At 48.5% G+C, this 18,229-nt stretch overlaps 1 protein-coding gene across 3 annotated transcripts in view; it reads right to left on the reverse strand.

The window, feature by feature from the left end:
• Window positions 1-3,021: 3,021 nt before the first annotated feature.
• Elf4 (E74 like ETS transcription factor 4) overlaps window positions 3,022-18,229 on the reverse strand; it is a 59,938-nt gene continuing 44,730 nt past the window's right edge. For all 3 annotated transcript variants that reach the window (XM_045140554.1, XM_045140553.1, XM_045140555.1), the window contains exons 3-9: window positions 16,618-16,789; window positions 16,158-16,250; window positions 13,109-13,300; window positions 12,225-12,308; window positions 11,945-12,137; window positions 8,432-8,809; window positions 3,022-7,218 (exon numbers count right to left, since the gene is read on the reverse strand). In XM_045140554.1, the coding sequence (XP_044996489.1) occupies window positions 6,414-7,218; window positions 8,432-8,809; window positions 11,945-12,137; window positions 12,225-12,308; window positions 13,109-13,300; window positions 16,158-16,250; window positions 16,618-16,789 (1,917 nt within the window). In that variant the 3' untranslated portion in view covers window positions 3,022-6,413. The remainder of the gene's footprint in view (window positions 7,219-8,431; window positions 8,810-11,944; window positions 12,138-12,224; window positions 12,309-13,108; window positions 13,301-16,157; window positions 16,251-16,617; window positions 16,790-18,229) is intronic.

The following is an 18,229-nucleotide window of genomic DNA, read 5'->3' on the forward strand; positions in this document are numbered from 1 at the left end:
CTGGAATTGCAACCATTTCCTCAGAGTGAACTGTGAGCTGTTCTTGCTCATGCCTCAGAAGCTTACATGCACTTGAGTCTTTTTGTCCAAATATAAGAACGTCATCCTTTAGAAAAAAATATTTATTTGAGAAAGTGAGAAAGAGGCAGACAGAGAATGGGTGCACCAGGTCCTCTAGCTACTGCAGACCATGTACTTCCTTGTACATCTGGCTTACATGGGTCCTGGGGAACAGATCCTGGGTACTTGGGCTTCACAGGCAAATCCCTTAACCCCTAAGCCATCTCTCCAGCCCAATGTCATCCTTTTTGACCTGTTCTACTAATCTTCCTCATTAGCCTTCCTCTTCCTGGTTTCTGATCCCAATGCCGTCCCAAACAACCCCCTAGTGGTTCTGATTTCAGGTTGGTCCTCTGGAACTTGGAGTTAAGAAGCCAGGGATAGAAGTTGGCACCTCCTGTAATCCCAAGCACTTGGGAGGCTAAGGCAGAAGGATTGTTGGCCTGGGCTACATAACTAGGTCTAGGCCAACCAGGGCTATATGGCAAGACCTTATCTCAAAAGAACGTGAAGCTCAGTAGTTCAGAAGGCGGACACACCAGTAGGTCATGGAAGCCATGTTGTAGCTGTTAGGATTTCCCTAGGGCCAGAATGCCTCCAAGGGCTGGGAAAGGCTTCTTAGGAGAGGTGATGCCTTGTGTAGTGCATACTTAAATAGAAAAGGTATTCCAGTTGGCAGGATGTGGTGGCTGCAAGCCTTTAATCCCACCACTTGGGAGGCAGAAGTGAAAGATCACCTTGAGTTTGAGGCCACCATGAGACTACATAATGAATTCCAGGTCAGCCTGGGCTAGACTGACACCTTACCTGGAAAACAAAAACAGGAGGTATGGACTATACTTAATATCTTGGACCCAGTTTATGGCCCATTTTTAAATGGTCTAATCCTTGTACTGTGGGGTACGAAAAGGATAGCACTATCAATCACCTAAACCCATTTTGCCTAATCTAATTTGTCAAATTTACCAGCCTGCAGATAGAAGAGAATCTATACTGAGCACAAAGTACAACTGTTTAGCTTAAATTAGTTCCTCCTCTGTGCCAGGATCATAAGTCTATCGAAATGCCTAGATGATGGGTAGAGGAGGGGCGAATTGAGCAGTAAGTCGTCCCTTCCATAGTCTAACCTAATACCAGGAAGTCGGTTGGACCTTTCCTGGTGGCTTGACGTATATTTTAGGAAGGGTGGGGTACACCCAGGCGTCCTGCTTCGCAGCTGGGGAGACGCAAGCGCTTGGGCCTACTAGATTCGGCAGCGGGGCAGGCCGGGTCACTGGGCGCTCCTTTAGGACTGCAGCGTCGCTTCCGAGCCGGCGGCCCTCTGGGAGCCTAGGTTCCAGCTACCAGCGGCTGGGGATACCCGCAGGCAGACGGATGTCGCGGACTCCTCGATCGTTCTACCATTTCGGGAAGGTGTAGCAAAGGCAGGCTTTGGCACGGGGGAACCAGACCCAAGATCCCGTGGCCAGCGTGGCGCTGACCGAAGTTCGCTCTCGGTGCCGCAGGGCAGCTGTGCCGGGCACCCGGGTCCGCACCGGCCGCGTGCTCACCTGCGGGTGCGCGAGGCTGGGGGAGGGGGCCCGGGGGTGGGGCCACGGAGCGACTGGCCAATAGCGAGGCGCGTATTGCGCGGACTAAATTCCCCTTGGAAAGTTGAGACGCCGGAGGGGAAAAGTTCGATGCTCCGGATCGAGGGAGGTTGTAGGTGGCGGAAGGTTCCACTAAAAGGCAGTTGGCACCAAGGGGCATGGCCGAGGGACCGGAAGACCCTTGTGCGGCCTTCTCTGGAAGGTATAGGCCCCGCCCTGATCACCCCCTCCCTCCCCGACTCCGCCGGTGATCGCCGTCTCGACAGCGCCACCTGCTGGATATTTGCCTCCATGACCGGTGGGTCAGGGCAGAAGCGCTAGGCGGCTGCTACTTCAGGGAGGCCAATGAGCTCATACACCCCGAGGCCCAGGGGCTCCAAAGCCCGAGGCTGCTTTCTGAGTATGTGATTAGGTCAGAAGGCGTGTGACTAGCAAAATAAGTTCTTGTCCAACCCCGCCCACGAGGGCTGACATTTCTACCACAGTCCCTCCCCGGGCTGAGGAAATAGTTGTTAGGCAGTTATACTAGAAGGGAGGTAGTGGTAAACGGCAGGAATTCAGGAGTGGCTTTAAAGGCTGCTCTGGGCTTCTTGCAGAATGAGACTGTTGTCCAGAGATGGCTAAACACATGGGCAAAGAGGTAGCTGCCTGCAATGCAATATGTAAAATGCTGTTGAGTCGATTGCCCGGTCTTCTTCCTGCCATAGGATAGTAGAAGACCCCACAATTGGAATCTGGACTCATTCATCCTTTCAATAAACATTTATTGAGCACCTACTATGTGTCAAGCACTATGGCTAGGCACTGTGGATATATCAGTGACTAGCAGAGTCCTTGTCCTTGAGCTCACAGTCTATTGGAGGGGAAACATACATAAACACTTAAGGAACTACAATGTGCTATGATAAGAGGTATATACAGAAAGTGAGACCCTACCTCGAAAAAACAACAACAAAAAAAAGAGGTATATACAAAGTGCTATGGGAGACCAGAGAAAGGAGTCACATCAGGTGCTGGAGGTAAGATCATCATTTGACTCCTAACCCCATTAGCCCATCACAAAGGCAGGCTGTTGCTGCCACATGATTCTGGGTAAGGAAATCTGTCTCCTGAGGTTTTTTTTCCAGCCCACTCCCATAACTCTATCAGCACAGGTAAGCTATCACGTTAGCTAATTTAACACTTTGAGCAGGAAAGAAACCCGGCAGGGTCTTAAGATGATATATGTGTGTGAGGGTACCTTGAGGGCACTGAATCAGGGAGGACAGGCCGGGGACAATGAAGCACCTGGGGTGTCTGTGCAGAGTAAAGGACAGAAGTCACCTACCCCAAAGTTTGATCCCCACCTCCCACCAGTTCAAACAGCAATTCGTTGATGTTCATTTTCTTTATAGTATGCTTTCCATCCGTGGGTAATACAATGCCCCCCTACCAGTAAGGAGGCAACACATTGATTACGGTGACTAAATAGGTACAGATCATTGAAGGTGTAAGTAACAGTCTGTGATTATAATAGAGATGTCACAGTCTCTTCATGGTCAGTTGCCCAAAGAGTGGCAATTACAAGTCTAAAATAAATATTTCAAAGTAAGGATTAGCTCCTTCCATAAAGTGAGTCTTGAAGGATAGATATACTTTTTAGTTGGTAGTAGGGAGATAGCAAGAACATTTGGGTTGAGCAGAACCTAGAAAAACTGGGGACTTTTCAACAGAGGCATGCTTAAAGATCAGTAAATACATCATTTTGTAATAGTACCTTGAGGTGGGATGAGGAACAGTGTGATAGGCTAGGAATGTCAGACAGGACTCAATGGTGATGAGCCAAGACTTGGAAATTTGTCTCAAGGTGGAACTGGCACCAAATTTTAAATCTTTCTGGAATTACTGCCTTGAGCTCTCCAAGCACTTCCCTTCTTGCAGTACTCCTGGGTTGTCTCATGATTCAGGAACTAGAGTTAATGCTAAGCATCTAGCAAGGTACCACCCCTATCTGCAAGTTAGGAAGTCACAGAGGAAGAACAGAATCTGTGCCCTGGCAGAAGAGAAGTTATAAGAGGTCTCACACTAAGACACAGAAGGTATTGATATGTGTAGGAAAGGGGAAGCTGGGTAGCACTAGCTAGACCGGGGATGGGAAAAGACAAGCTGGATTTCAGAGACATTGCACCCCTGTTGAATGTTGTACGAGGGAGAAGGACAGAATCAAGTGTAGGCAGCCACTAGATAGATCTGAGATTTCAAGCTTAGAACATCGGATAAATGGTGGCACCGTTAACATAAATAGGCAAGTTGCAATGAATCTGCCTTTTTGTTGTTTTGTTTTGTTTTGAGGTAGGGAGGGTTTCACTCTAGCTCAGGCTGACCTGGAACTCACTCTGTAGTCTCAGGCTAGCCTCAACATCACAGTGATCCTTCTACCTCTGCCTCTCAAGTGCTGAGATTAAAGCTGTGTGCAACCATACCTGGCTTCTTTTGCCTTTTTTATTGTGACTGGAGAGAATTAAAAATCCACTTTTGGACCAGGTGTGGTGGATTTTTTTTCTTTAATTTTTGTAGTTTTTTGAGGTAGGGTCTCACTCTAACCCAGGCTGATCTGGAATTTGCTATGTAGTCTCAGGCTGGCCTTGATCTCACAGCAATCCTTCTACCTCTGCCTCCTGAGTGCTGGGCTTAAAGGCATGTGCCAACCACACCCAGATAAAAATCCACTTTTGATAAAGGGGTTGACAGATGTTTATGTAGAAATGTCCTGCAGGTTGCTAGGTCTGTGAAGCAGGCCCCAATTTAATATTTATTCCGAAGAGCTAGCTTATGAGAACAGCGAGGCCCTTGGGGAACACTCCCATTTAAAGGGACAATGAGCAACCTACACAGACACAGAGAAAGGATGATGGGGGGGGCATGTAGAAGAACCCAGCGAGTGTGGACCCACAGAGCTGAGAGCCATAAAGAGGCCTGATTTCACCACGTTGATAGCTTTCAGATAATTAATTTCCTAAGTAAGAGTTGGCAGGGGGAGAAATTAGATTTCAGGCTGGGGCAGAGCCACCCCTCACCCACACTGCCTTTGTGCACATTTAAAAAGAAATAGTGACCCTTTCTCAAGATGTTTCCAACCATCAGGAGGCTGTCAAAATAAGCTGATATAGAAGAGGCATTTCAATGCCACTTGCTGGAAACATGTAGTAAGTGCACCTGCACAGTCACAGATGGTCCCCTCCCCAGGGAAGAAGAGAGGAGAACAATGGGAGAGAGTGATGACCGGAAGAGGAGAGAAAAGAACAGCGTAGGAGGTAGTTAGGTCAAGTGGGTGCTTTGGCACTGAGGACATAGCAAAACAAAGGTCCTGAAGCACTGATTCACATTAATCAAATTCACCAGGGACTATAGTTGCTTCTGAGCCAGTCATCTCTAAGCTTTGTCCTTAAACTTGGCACGAGAGGCAAGCAGATTTGAAGCAGGGAGAGGGGGAATCAAAGCCCTTCGCTGAGGGCTTCACTTTAGAGGGATGTAAGGAGCCATGTGCCAACATGAGCAGCGCCATGGGAACTTGTGTGTGTTCTGGCTCCTGTCATCGTGAAAAAAAAATTAGTTTAGGTATGACAGGTGGAGGTGAGGAGCAGGGGTTCACTTGAGGTCTGCAGTAGCCACTGTGGGAGCGAGAAGGTAGCGAAAAACAACAGGGACTTTGCGGCACGCATGCCTTACCATGCACATGCATAAATACATGCATGCATGGAGGCCGACTCAAGATGGGTTGCTGCCCTATTATCCCCAGCAACTGCTCACAGCTGGAACATTCCAGGGCAGAAGTAATAAGGAAAAAAAAAAAAAAAACCTGGATAGGATGTTAAGGCCGTGTGCCAAAAAAGGCTGTTGTCCAGCACAGGGCTGATCTTACACAAACAGCCCAGAGCCCTGACCACAAACATTCTGGCGAGGGACTCAGGACTAGGACTGTCTTTAGAGAGCTGTCTTGGAGGAGGCTGCTCCCAGGCTGCGTTCTTTGCTCTTCCCTTCTCTCGTACTTTAACGTCTTTGGCTGTCTGCCCCCTTAGCAGCACATCTCCCTAACACGTGCACCCACGAAAGCTCTCCAACCTGGACAATTTCCAGCTGAGACATCTCTCCAGATTTGAGGCATCCAATCTGTACCCCATAGTCTTAGAGTAATGACATTGTGGCTTGTACAAAGAGAATTAAAGAGTGCTTTTCCTTAAAAATTAATCCTATCTCTGTGGCTGACCCAGAGATACACACACAACACAACACAACACCACACTACACCACACAACATAACACAACACAACACAACACATTTGAAGAGAAGACCTCACAGCTACACCCCCGTCCTTCCCAAAGAAACAAAGGTACAGACCCACAAGGACACACAAATATATACAGAAATGTTCACATATGGGATGGTGAGTTCCCCATGTAGGGAATATAGGTGGTGAGGTACACAGCCAGGCCCGGCGCTTCTCACAAAGCCCCTAGCTGTTCCTGGCTCAGGGGTTTCCTTTCATCACCATGTCAGCCTATTACCTTCCAAGAACATATCCCCTAGAGCTCCTGCAAGCCATGGGTCTGATTCTAAGGGTGCTCAAGGTGGGCACAGCTTGCCCACGGTGATGCCAGGCAGGGCCGGCACACTAGGGATCAGGTATATCATATTCCACTAAATACAAGACAGGTACACTACATGGGTCCACATGAAAATGCTGTTCAGCTTCACCTAGTGGGCCATATTTCTGACCTCTTTGTTTATATGTCATGGGGCTCCATCTTAATGAGGGAAGTGGGATTGAATGGGGAGAAGGAGGCTGGGGTTGGAGATCTGGTCACCAGACCCCCAGATGTGGTCACACTAGGCTCAGCCACAAACAGGGACCCTGAGCCTGAGGACAGCTCAAGTTCAGCCACTGGTGTCAGCCCAACAGTGGGGCAGCTGGGGGGAGAGAAAGTCTGGTTCCCTGTAACACTCTGGCTGTGGGAGCCCCTTGAAAGCACCTGGCTTGGAAGTGGCTGAAGATGAGCCTGATCTCTCAGGAGCTCCCTCAGGGTCTCTTCTGGGACCAGCAGCCCCTCCACAGGGGCCCCAGTCACCATGCCCTGCACGTATGAGGAGGACCTCAGCGGCCCCTCCTTCACCCCAGGTGCTGCTGTGGCACCAGAAGTCCTGATAAAGGCAGCGATGACAGTCCCTGGAGGTTGAGGACTGGGCCCTGCTGGTCCAGCACCCATGACCTGGGATGGGGCTGGGTTGTTTGAACGATTGGCCCCAGCCAGAAGTTGGGGGAGGCCACTGAGGATCAGCGGGGCCCCTGGGGCTGCCACCTGGTTCTCTTGGAAACTGGTGTTCAGAGGGAAAGCGGCCTGCAAAGTGAAGGTGTCCTTGAATGTTGACACGGATGGAACACTCTGGAGAAAGAGCTGAGTGGGGGCAGCAGTACTGGCAGGAGGCCCGTTGGTCAGCACCGTCGTCAAGGGGATGGTCTGCAGGGTCACAGCAGAGCTCGGTCCCACGGGGGCCACGCCTAGGTGGATGTTGCTGGGTACTGAAGACGTACTGAGAAGAGACAGAAACCAGCTGTGAACAAGGCGGGAGGCACCTCAACTGGCTAGGAAGGGAGGGCACAGAAGGGAGCTGTAAATGTTTTGTGTTTTTGTTGCTCTAGCTAACATTTGTTGAAGAATTGGTATAGGTCATTCTAGATGACTGATACTTGCTCAAGCCTCAAAACAGGCCATGAGTTGAATGAGAATCATCTGATTGTACACTCTGAGGAATCTGGGCACACAGACTACAGAGCCGGAAAGGACTGGAACAGCAGCTTGTATGCGGGCTTTGCAAAGCCCAGAGCTTGTGTCCTGGCCATTCTACTCCACTGCCTCCCCCACCCCTGCAAAGCACTCCGGTGACCCACGCCCATACAGCAGAAGGTGCAGACCCCAAGTCCAACTGAAAAAGACCTAGGGAAAACTAGAACAGAGGGCTGGATAGATGGCTCAGTGGTTAAGGCGCTTGCCTGCAAAGCCAAAGGATCCAGGTTCCATTCCCCAGTACCCACATAAGCCAGATACACAAGGTGGCACATGTGTCTGGAGTTCATTTACTGGAGGCCCTGGTGTGTCCATTCTTTCTTTCTATAAGATATATGTTGGGCTGGAGAGATGGCTTAGTGGTTAAGCACTTGCCTGTGAAGCCTAAGGAACCCGATTCCAGGCTCGATTCCCCAGGACCCACGTTAGCCAGATGCACAAGGGGGTGTATGCCTCTGGAGTTCATATGCAGTGGCTGAAGGCCCCGGCGTGTCCCCCTCCCCCCCCCCGCCTCTTTCTCTCTCTGTCGCTCTCAAATAAAAAAATAAAAATAAACAAAAAATTATATATATATATATATATGCCTTAACTTAAATGGGCCTGCAATGCAGAGTGGTGTGACCCACAATTTTCTGTTATGGAGTGGACGAGGCTTGACTGGAGGAGCCTGAGTGTGGAAGCTACAGATGCATCCTGGGAAACACTCTGGTGTAATGAGAACACGCACGGCGGACAGCAGAAGCCCCTCCCTCAGGTGAAGCACTGGCTTTGGGTTACTGTGGTATATTATCTCAGGTAAGTCACCTTTCCTCTCTTGACCAATAAGTGTCCTGCTGGCTTCTCAGTGTGTTGTGTAAGGATCTCACAAAACTGGAGACAGAAGCGCGTTGCAAGAAGTTGATAACCACCCCGTAAGATGAGAGGCTAAAGGAAAACACTTATTATTTGGGGATCATTACCTCATGGCTTTGGTGAGCTTGGCTTGGCTTTGCGGTGGAGAGATGAGCATGGAGGAGGTAGTGGGGACCTCCTCATCCAGAGGCAGTGCCAATTCCAGGCTTGCAGATGGCTGGAGACCAGTATGCTGAACCTTTGGCTTCTCCCAGGAAGGGCCACCCTTGTCCTGGGGGGCAGCTCTGGAGACGACCTTGGAGCTGGCTCTGCGGGTGATGCTGGCGGGGGTTGCGGAGGAAGTGGAGGCCTGTGGCTGCGCTGCTGGCGATTCAGTTTTCTCCTCCTCATCTTCAATCACCACCAGGTCCTTGGGCATCTCCTTAAACTGGTACACCAGCCTCTGCCCTTCCACTTTGGCCAGGATGCCTCTTTGGTAGTAATATCTAGGGGACAAGATGGCAGTAGGGAGTTACCCAGGGATTGAGAGGGGAGGTCTTCTTTCTCCATCTATCCAGCACACTGCTTTCCAGAGCAGGCAAAACACGAGACTGAGGCTGGCTGGGGAGCCAGATGGGGGCCCAAGAGTGAGGGAGGGCGAGCAGTCTATTAGACAAGGAAGGCTTAATGACATTTCTGAGGGACAAAAAACGGGTCGCCAATGGTATGGGCACTGGTAAGACTGGCATGTGCTAGTAAATGCCCATGCAGGCAACCCCAACTAAACTCAGTGGGTTACACCCACACAGAAGAAAAAAAGAGACTTCAGAGTAGAAGTGGCCCAGCTGTGGGGGTGTACACCTCTTACTGCTGGCACTTGGGAGGCTGAGGTAGTGAGTATGCAGCTAGCCTGGGACCACAAAGTGAGTTCCAGGCCAGCCTGGGCTAGACAGAGACTCTACCTTGATAAAACCAAAAAAAAAAAAAAAAAGTAAGAAAAAGAACTAGTTGGGAAGAAGGGGGAAGAAGAGGGGAACAAGAGAAGAGTAACAGGGGAAGATTATGATCAAAACACATTATATCCATACATAAAACTTGTCAGGGGCTGGAGAGATGGCTTAGTGGCTAAGTGCTTGCCTGTGAAGCCTAAGGACCCGGTTTGAGGCTCGGTTCCCCAGGTCCCACGTTAGCCAGATGCACAAGGGGGCGCACGCATCTGGAGTTCGTTTGCAGAGGCTGGAAGCCCTGGCGCGCCCATTCTCTCTCTCTCTCTCTCTCTCTCTCTCTCTTCCTCCTCCTCCTCTCTGTCACTCTCAAATAAATAAATAAAAACAAACAAAAAAAATTTTAAAAACTTGTCAGGATAAGGAGATGGTTCACTGGCTAAAGGCACTTGTGTGCAAAGCTTGCTGGCCCTGGTTCTATTTTCCAATAACTAAATAATGCCAGATGTAAAAAGTAATGTATACATGTAGTCTGTTTGCAATGACAAGAGACCCTAATGTGCCCATGCACACACAAAAATAAAAAATAGGTTTTTAATTTATATTTATTTGTAAGGGGGGAGAGAGAGAGAGCACGTGAGTGAGCGAGCACGCATGGACATACCAGTGCCTCTTGCTACTGCAAAGGAATTCCAGGTGCATGCACAAAATTTAGGCATCTGGATTTACATTGGTACTAGGGATTCAAACCTGGGCCAGTGGGCTTTGCAAGCAAGTGCCTTGAACTTCTGAGCAATATCTCCAGTCCATTATGAAACTATTTTTTAGGACTGGAGAGATAGCTTAGCGGTTAAGGTGCTAGTCTGCAAAGCCAAAGGACCCAGGTTTGATTCCCCAGTACCCACGTAAAGCCAGGCACAGTAGATGGCACATGCATCTGGATTTTGTTTGCAGCGGGTGGAGGCCCTGGCACACCCATTCTCTCTATCCCTTTCTCTCTCTCATAAATAAATTTTAAAAAAATAAAATATTTTTAAAAACCTAGTTTTAAAAAAATTGTCAAGAGGAGTGCTCAGCACTGCAATATCTCTATCACACCTTCCAAGGCTCAGGGTCCATTGCGGAAGAGGTGGCAGAAAGAATGTAAGAGCCAAAGAAAGGGCAGGACTCATTACAACATGCTCCTCCAGACACAAAATGGCCTGGATATCCATAACCTCACAGTGCCTGACACTACCTCCACAAGACCATCATAAGAAGAGGAAAAGATCATGACATCAAAATAAAAGAGAGACTGATTGACAGGGGGAGGGGATTTGATGGAGAATGGAGTTTCAAAGGGGAAAGTGGGGGAGGGAGGGTGTTACCATGGGATATTGTTTACAATCATGGAAGTTGTTAATAAAACTTAAATTAATTAAAAATAAACAAAAAAATTGTCAAAAAGGGGCTTGAGAAGGACAGGCATGGTGGCGCACGTCTTTAATCCCAGCAACCGGGAGGCAGAGGTAGGAGGATCACCATGAGTTCGAGGCTACCCTGAGACTACATAGTGAATTCCAGGTTAGCCTGAGCTAGAGTGAGACCCTACCTAAAAAAAAAAAAAAAATCAGCCGGGCGTGGTGGCGCATGCCTTTAATCCCAGCACTCGGGAGGCGGAGGTAGGAGGATCGCCGTGAGTTTGAGGCCACCCTGAGACTCCATAGTGAATTCCAGGTCAGCCTGGGCTAGAGTGAGACCCTACCTCGAAAAACCAAAAAAAAAAAAAAATCAAAAGGGGGGGTGCTGGAGAAAAGGCTCAGTTGTTAAAGGTACTTCCTCCCAAAGCCTAACAGCCTAAGTCCAATTCCCCAGTACCCACCCTAAGCGAGATGCACAAAATGACACATGCATCTTGTGTTTGTTCACAGTGGCAAGAGGCCCTGGTGCTCATGCCCTCTCTCTCTTTCTCCCTCTCTCTCCTTGAAAATAAAAATATTTCCAGGTGTGGTGGTGCACGCCTTTAATTCCAGCTCTCTGGCGGTAGAGGTAGGAGGATTGCTGTGAGTTCAAGGCCAACCTGAGACAACATAGAGAATTCCAGGTCAGCCTGGGCTAGAGTGAGACCCTACCTTGAAAAGAAAAAGAAATGGAGTTCTCCAATGCCAACCCTCATTTTGGGGGGCCTAGGACAGGGAATGAATAAAGGTGAAAAAGGGATGCATGGCAGGCGTCCAACAATGCCCTGCCCTGAGACCACCTTTGGCAATTCAAGGCCATGTCCCTTGGTCTCTGGCTTGCCCAGTGTGAAGAATGCCCTTCTGTCGGGCGTGGTGGCACACACATCTTTAAACCCAGCACTAGGGAGGCAGAGGTAGGAGGATCGCCGTGAGTTCGAGGCCACCCTGAGACTACATAGAAAATTCCAGGTCAGCCTGAGCCTGAGTGAAACCCTACCTCAACAAACCAAAAAAGAATGCCCTTCCTAGAGATGTCAGGAAGAGGGAGCTAAAAAAAACCCTTCAGTAGAGAGATGCAAGAGAAAAGGGGGCTTTTCTTCCCACAAGGGACTTGGAGCAAGCAAAAGAGGGGTAGAAGATCTTTGTCCTTAAAGGACTGGTCAGTCTTTCCTTCAAGTGAGTGAGATTCCTTGATCAGAGGAAGAGCTGGCTTGGTGATTCCCCTAGGGCAGAGATTCCATGTCCCAGCAGCTCCTACCTTAGAGCCCGTCCCATGGTCTCATAATTCATGTCTGGCTTGTTTTTCTGCTTCCCCCATAGCTTGGATACAGCCTTGGAGTCCACCAGCTTGAAGATGCCTTTCTCTCGCTGGGTCCACTTGATGTACTTGGGACAGGTGTTTCTGTCTTGCAAAAGTGCCAAGAGGAACTCCCACAGATAAATAGTGCTACCTGCAGGACAGACAGGGAAGGGCAGCTCAGGTTCCCTGGTGGCACATTAAGGGCACCCTGCCCATCTCACCCAGCCTCCAGTCATACCTTTGCCATCCTTGGATTTTTTCCGTATAGGGATGCTGGGGTCAGTGACAGGTGAGGTACTTCGGTGGCCCTTTGTCTTCCGGACTGGGAGGAGAAAGTGAGAAAGCAGAAGGAAGCTGAGGCCATGGGGAGCTTGATGGGACAGGACCCACTAGGGGGAGCCAGGTGATCAAGGCAACAGGGCCAATCATTCCTCACAGTCACAGCCTACAGGTATCTGTCATATGGGGGGGGGTGGCAAAGGCACCTCCACAAAGAGGCTACCAGAGGGCAAAATGCAAGGCTGGCAAACGAAGGACCTTCAGAAGAACAGAAGGGGCCTAGCCTAATTCTGAAATCAGAGTCAGCCTACAGGTGTCGCTATGGTGCAGGTCAGTGTGGAGCTGAGGTTTGGGCAGCCACACTGAGGAGGCTTAATCAAGCAGCCATCCCTGGGTAAATCAATAACACTAGGGCTTGGGAAAGCCCAAAGTCCTCATAGATGATCTTGGTTTCATAAGCTCCACAGAAGGGAGATAAGCACCCAGCGTGACTCATCTTTATAGGTGGAGGCCCCAGAGGTCCAGGGACTGGGCAGGAAGGAGTCTAGGCCTGATGTCCAAACACCCAGCCTTAGCTCCAACCCACTGAGATTATTAGAATTTTGGGAGTTTACATACGTGCGAGGCAGACAAGAGCTGCAAGGAAATGCCATGGGTCAGGTAGGCTAGTCCATGAGGCCAGGTGTTATAAAAGGAAGTCTTTAGACCATTCCTGCCAGAGCAGAGAGGTGGCCTCCTCTTAATGCATCTACAACCAACCTTCCAAACATTCAGCCCTTTGAGGTCTCCCTGGTCCCCACAGCGTATCCCTCTGGGGACACACAATACTCCTCTCCTCCTTACTTCTTTTCTTTGGCTTTCCAATCTTCTTAACACTTTCCTCTCTGAGGACCCTGTCTTCCAGAGAATGCTCCTCCTGGTCACCAGTGTCACCTGCCCTACCCACGGCATCAGGTTCAGGGGCAGGCAACAGGAAGTTGGGCAGAGCGGTGGCCTGTGCAGAGTCGGAGTCTGGAAGCATTTCGTAAGGGCTGACTGCAAGAAGAAAGGCCTATGGGTGGGCAGGGCCAAGGGCAGAGCTGGAGCCTCCTCTCATCTGTATCCCTTGGGAGCAAAATGATGAGCCCCTGGGGAGAGTAGGGGTGCTGTTCCCCACAGATCAGACACAGGATCTGTCTGAAACTGTCTTAGGGGTCTTGCACCATGATGGAAGGAAATATCTGCAGAGCCAGGATACAAGCTGCTCCAATCACAGTGACCATCACATTTTATTAAAGCTGATGGTGGAAGCACTCAGATAAAAGACCTGAATGACTTACTCATTCACTTGTCTGACACTCAAAGGAGCCTTTGAAATCATTGGGCCCAATCTGCTTTCTTTTTCTTTTCTTTACTTTTTTATTTTAAGGTAGGGTCTCACTCTATAGCTCAGGCTGACCTGGAATTCACTATGTAGTCTCAGGGTGGCCTCGAACTCACGGTGCTCCTCCTACCTCTGCCTTCGAGTGCTGGGATTAAAGGCATACATGGCCAATCTGCTTTCTTGATGAGGAAACCAAGAGATGGCAAGTCATGTGGCACACAGCAAAGGAATATACATGAGCCAGGCGTGGTGGCACACGCCTTTAATCCCAGCACTTCGGAGGCAGAGGTAGGAGGATCATCATGAGTTCAAGGCCACCCTGAGACTACATACTGAATTCCAGGTCAGCCTGGGCTAGAGTGAGACCCTGCCTCGAAAAACCAAAACCAAAACAAAACAAAGCAAAGCAAAACAAAAAAACTTGTACATGTTGACGCACAGCTGATATTTGTTGAGTCCAGGCTGAATAGTACTTGAGACAAGGGAAGCAATCCCAGGCTTTTCTTTCTCTCACTGTATCACAGTATCCCTTCGGGCAAGGGCAATCGAGGGGCACTCTCCTGTGGTATTTTAGCATCTTTCTGGGAAGGCACAGAGAAGATCTGCCCTGGGTTTATTTTTTATTTTTTATTTTTTCTTCCTCAGAATTAGGGACCCTGGAGGATCAGCAGACATCTGAGCTCTCTTAAGGTCTGGCCTAAGTAAGACCAGGGAATGGATGGAGATGTCCCAAGCCTGCTACATTTCCAATAAGTCACATTCTGCATTTCTTAGTTGTCCTGGGACCAGAGAGGCCACTATATTCAGGGCTGGAGAGATAGCTCAGTAGTTAAGTGCTTGCCCTTTAAAGCCTAATGAACTGAGTTCGATTCCCCAGTACCCATGTGAAGCCAGATGCACAAAGTTGCATGCATCTTGAGTTTGTTTGCAGTGTCTGGAGGCCCTAGTGCACCCATTATATATATTCTCTCTCTCTCTCTCTCTCTCTCTCTCTCTTCCTCCCTCTCCCTACAGGCATGGTAGCCTTTAATCCCAACACTTGGGAGGCTGAGGTAGGAGCACTGCTATACGTTTGAGGCCAGCCTGACACTACATAGTGAATTCTAGGTCAGCCTGGGCTAGAACAAGACTCTACCTCAAAAAAAAAAAAAAAAAAAAAACACTTTTTATTTATTTATTTTTCCTTTTTCTGAGGTCGGGTCTCACTCTAGCCCAGGCTGACCTGGAATTCACTATGTAGTATCAGGGCGGCCTTGAACTCATAGCAATCCTCCTATCTCTGCCTCCTGAGTGCTGAGATTAAAGGTGTGCACCACCATACCCAGCTAAAAAGTAATTTTTATTATTATTATTTTAGAGCAGAGAGTGAGTGAGTGATTATGGGCATGCCAGGGCATCTTGCTGCTGCAAACTCCAGATGTATGCACCATTTTGTGCATCTGACTTTCTGTAGGTACTGGTAAATCAAAACTGGGACAGCAATTATTGCAAGCAAGCACATTTAGCCACTGAACCATCTCCTCAGCCCATATAGTCAGCTTTTAGAAGGAAGGAAATTCTGACACTTGGTACAACACGAATTGAATTTGGGTACACAATGCTAAATGAAATAAACCAGTCACAAACAGACCAATACTCTGATTCCACTCATGAAGTACCCAGTGCCCAGGAGGAGTCACATAAAGACAGAAAGTGGAATGGTACTTGCCATAGATGGGGGCAGAGGAGAGAAAACTGGGGAACTATTTAATGGAATATTTTCAGGTTTATAAGATGAAGACCTCTAGAAATAGATGGTGGTGATGGTTTTCCAATAGTGTAAAATTTCTTATGGCTGCTGAGCTATACACTTCAAAATGATTAAGATGGTACATTTTATAAATATTTTGCCACAATTTGAAATATTTATTTACTTGCAAGCAGAGAAGAGAGACAGAGAATGGGTGTATGCCAGGGCCTCTAGCAGCTGCAAATGAACTCCAGATGCATGTGCCACTTTGGGCATCTGGCTTTACTTGGGTACTGGGGAATCAAATGCAGGTTGTCAAGCTTTGCAGGCAAGCACCTTAACCGCTGAGCCATCTCTCCAGCCCCTGCCACAATTTAAAAGTCTGAGAAATACCACCATCTTTTCCTTCTCTCGGTACTTTCCAGCTCCTCCCTTGTGTCCCCTTGTGTCTCTTCATGTATATTGGTGGCTGTATCTAGGCCTGAATGTATGTGCCTGTGCCTGAGAATCCGATACATGGATTTGATTTTTTTAATTTTTTTGTTTATTTTTATTTATTTGAGAGCGACAGACAGGGAGAGAGAATGGGCGCGCCAGGGCCTCCAGCCACTGCAAACGAACTCCATGCGCCCCCTTGTGCATCTGGCTAACGTGGTTCCTGGGGAATTGAGCCTCGAACTTGGGTCCTTAGGCTTCACAGGCAAGTGCTTAACCGCTAAGCCATCTCTCCAGCCCGGATTTGATATTTGAAAGAGAGATTGCTTTGTCATTTGAATTCAGGCACTGGGGTTCAAACTTACAGATCTGCTTCTCATCCAGGACTTCGTTGGGAGATTCCACATTGAGTAAGACTTCTGTGGTTGACACAGTATGTGAGTTGGCTTCATTGTCATCTGGTTCCAGGTTCCATGGGGTGAGAGGAGAAGAAGAGTTCCTTCAGGACTCAGTACAGCTATAATCAGGGTCAGCCCGAGCCAATGGGGTAGTAAGAAGAGGTGGCACAGGGACTCTAGGGGACAGCTGGGCAGGGACCAGTACTCTTCCCACACTCATTTCCCACCCATTCAGTCAGTTCCCACTTTTTGTGATAACCGTCTGAGGAGTGAAAGAATGTGTTATGATGGTTCCCTCCTCTACCTTTCGTTGGGCGTCTTGCCCGTTCTGTATGGGGTTACTAGCGGCCATTATGGGGTGCTGTTTCCTGAAGATAGAACCCCTTTCTTCGCCATACATTTTTCCCTTCCCAGAAAGGGAACAGACCTGCCAGCAAAAAACTGCCCTCCAGGATCTGATCCTGTGCCATGCATAAGGTCCCGTCTCTTATGATGCTATTGTGGACTTCATCCAGCTCCAGTCCGGAGTACAGATGCAGTAACTCAGGGTAAGGGACCTGCTCCACGATCACAGCTGGGAATACGGAGGGGTCTTCCAGCTATGGAGAAGATAGAGATCTGAGTCAAGGGCCACTAACCTCTCCTGGGAAGCCCACCCTACCAACTCTTTAAGTAATACGTTGAGTAGGATCTTTTAAAATTTTTTATATTTATTTATTTATTTTTAAATTTTTATTTATTTGAGAGTGACAGACAGAGGGAAGGAGAGAGGGGGGTGGAGAAAGAGAGAGAGAGAATGGGCGCGCCAGGGCCTCCAGCCACTGCAAACGAATTCCAGACGCAGGCACCTTCTTGTGCATCTGGCTTACGTGGGTGCTGGGGAGTCGAGCCTCCAACCGGGGTCCTTAGGCTTCACAGGCAAGCGCTTAACTGCTAAGCCATCTCTCCAGCCCATATTTATTTATTTGAGAGAAAGAGGTAGATAGACAGACAGACAGAGAATGGGCGCACCAGGACTTCCAGCCACTGCAAATGAACTCCAGATACATACACCATCTTGTGCATCTGGCTTACATGGACCTGGGGAATTGAGCCTGGGTCCTTAGGCTGAGCAGGCAAGTGCCTTAACTGCTAAGATATCTCTCCATCCCTTGAGTAAGATCTGGATTAATTGAAATGACTCAGCTCTGCAAGACCTCCTCTCAGCCCAGGTCAAGCTTTTTGTGCTTGTTCAGTGCTGGGGATGGAAATTGGGGTCTTATGCATGCTGTGAATACATTCTATCACTGAGCTACAGCCCCAACCTGAGCAAGCATTTTTATTTATTTATTTTTAAATATTTTTACTTATTTATTTGGCAGAGAAAGAGGGAAGGAGAAAGAGAGACAGAATGGGCGCACCAGGACCTCCTGCCACTGCAAACAAGTTCCAGACGCGTGCGCCCCCTTGTGCATCTGCCTAATGTGGGTCCTGGAGAATTGAACCTGAGTCCTTTGGCTTTGCAGGCAAACGCATTAACTGCTAAACCATCCCACCAGCCCATGCAGGCATTTTTAAATTGGTTGCGTTAATCCATTGTCCAAAGGGTTTAGTCTATGAGAAGGGTTAGGCTTATTTCAAAACTACTGGGGAAAAATTAGTTGATAGCAAGTGAGGGGTCTCAGTCTAGAGCCACATTGTAAGTGCTCCGAAGCCACATGTGATAGTGGCCCTATGCTGGATAGCACAAATCAATATTTCCAACATTCCAAAAGATTTGATTGGATTCAGCTAATCTAGTGCCAGATTGCCTGGTTTGAAACCAAGGTCTGCTTCTACTAGCCACGTGACCTTGGACAAGTTGTCTAACCCTTCTGTGCATTAGTTTTATTTATAAAACTGGGATACTGATATTATTGATCCCATAGATTGCCTAAACAGATCAGTACATTCATAACAGGGCCTGTCATATAATAAGTTCTCATTAGGTATCCATGGCTTTTGGGAAGACTAGTAATGATTTTCCTTCTTCTTGCTTTGTGTTTTTTTTGAGGTAGGGT

This window comes from Jaculus jaculus, chromosome X, assembly GCF_020740685.1.
Source record: "Jaculus jaculus isolate mJacJac1 chromosome X, mJacJac1.mat.Y.cur, whole genome shotgun sequence".
NCBI lineage: Eukaryota > Metazoa > Chordata > Mammalia > Rodentia > Dipodidae > Jaculus > Jaculus jaculus.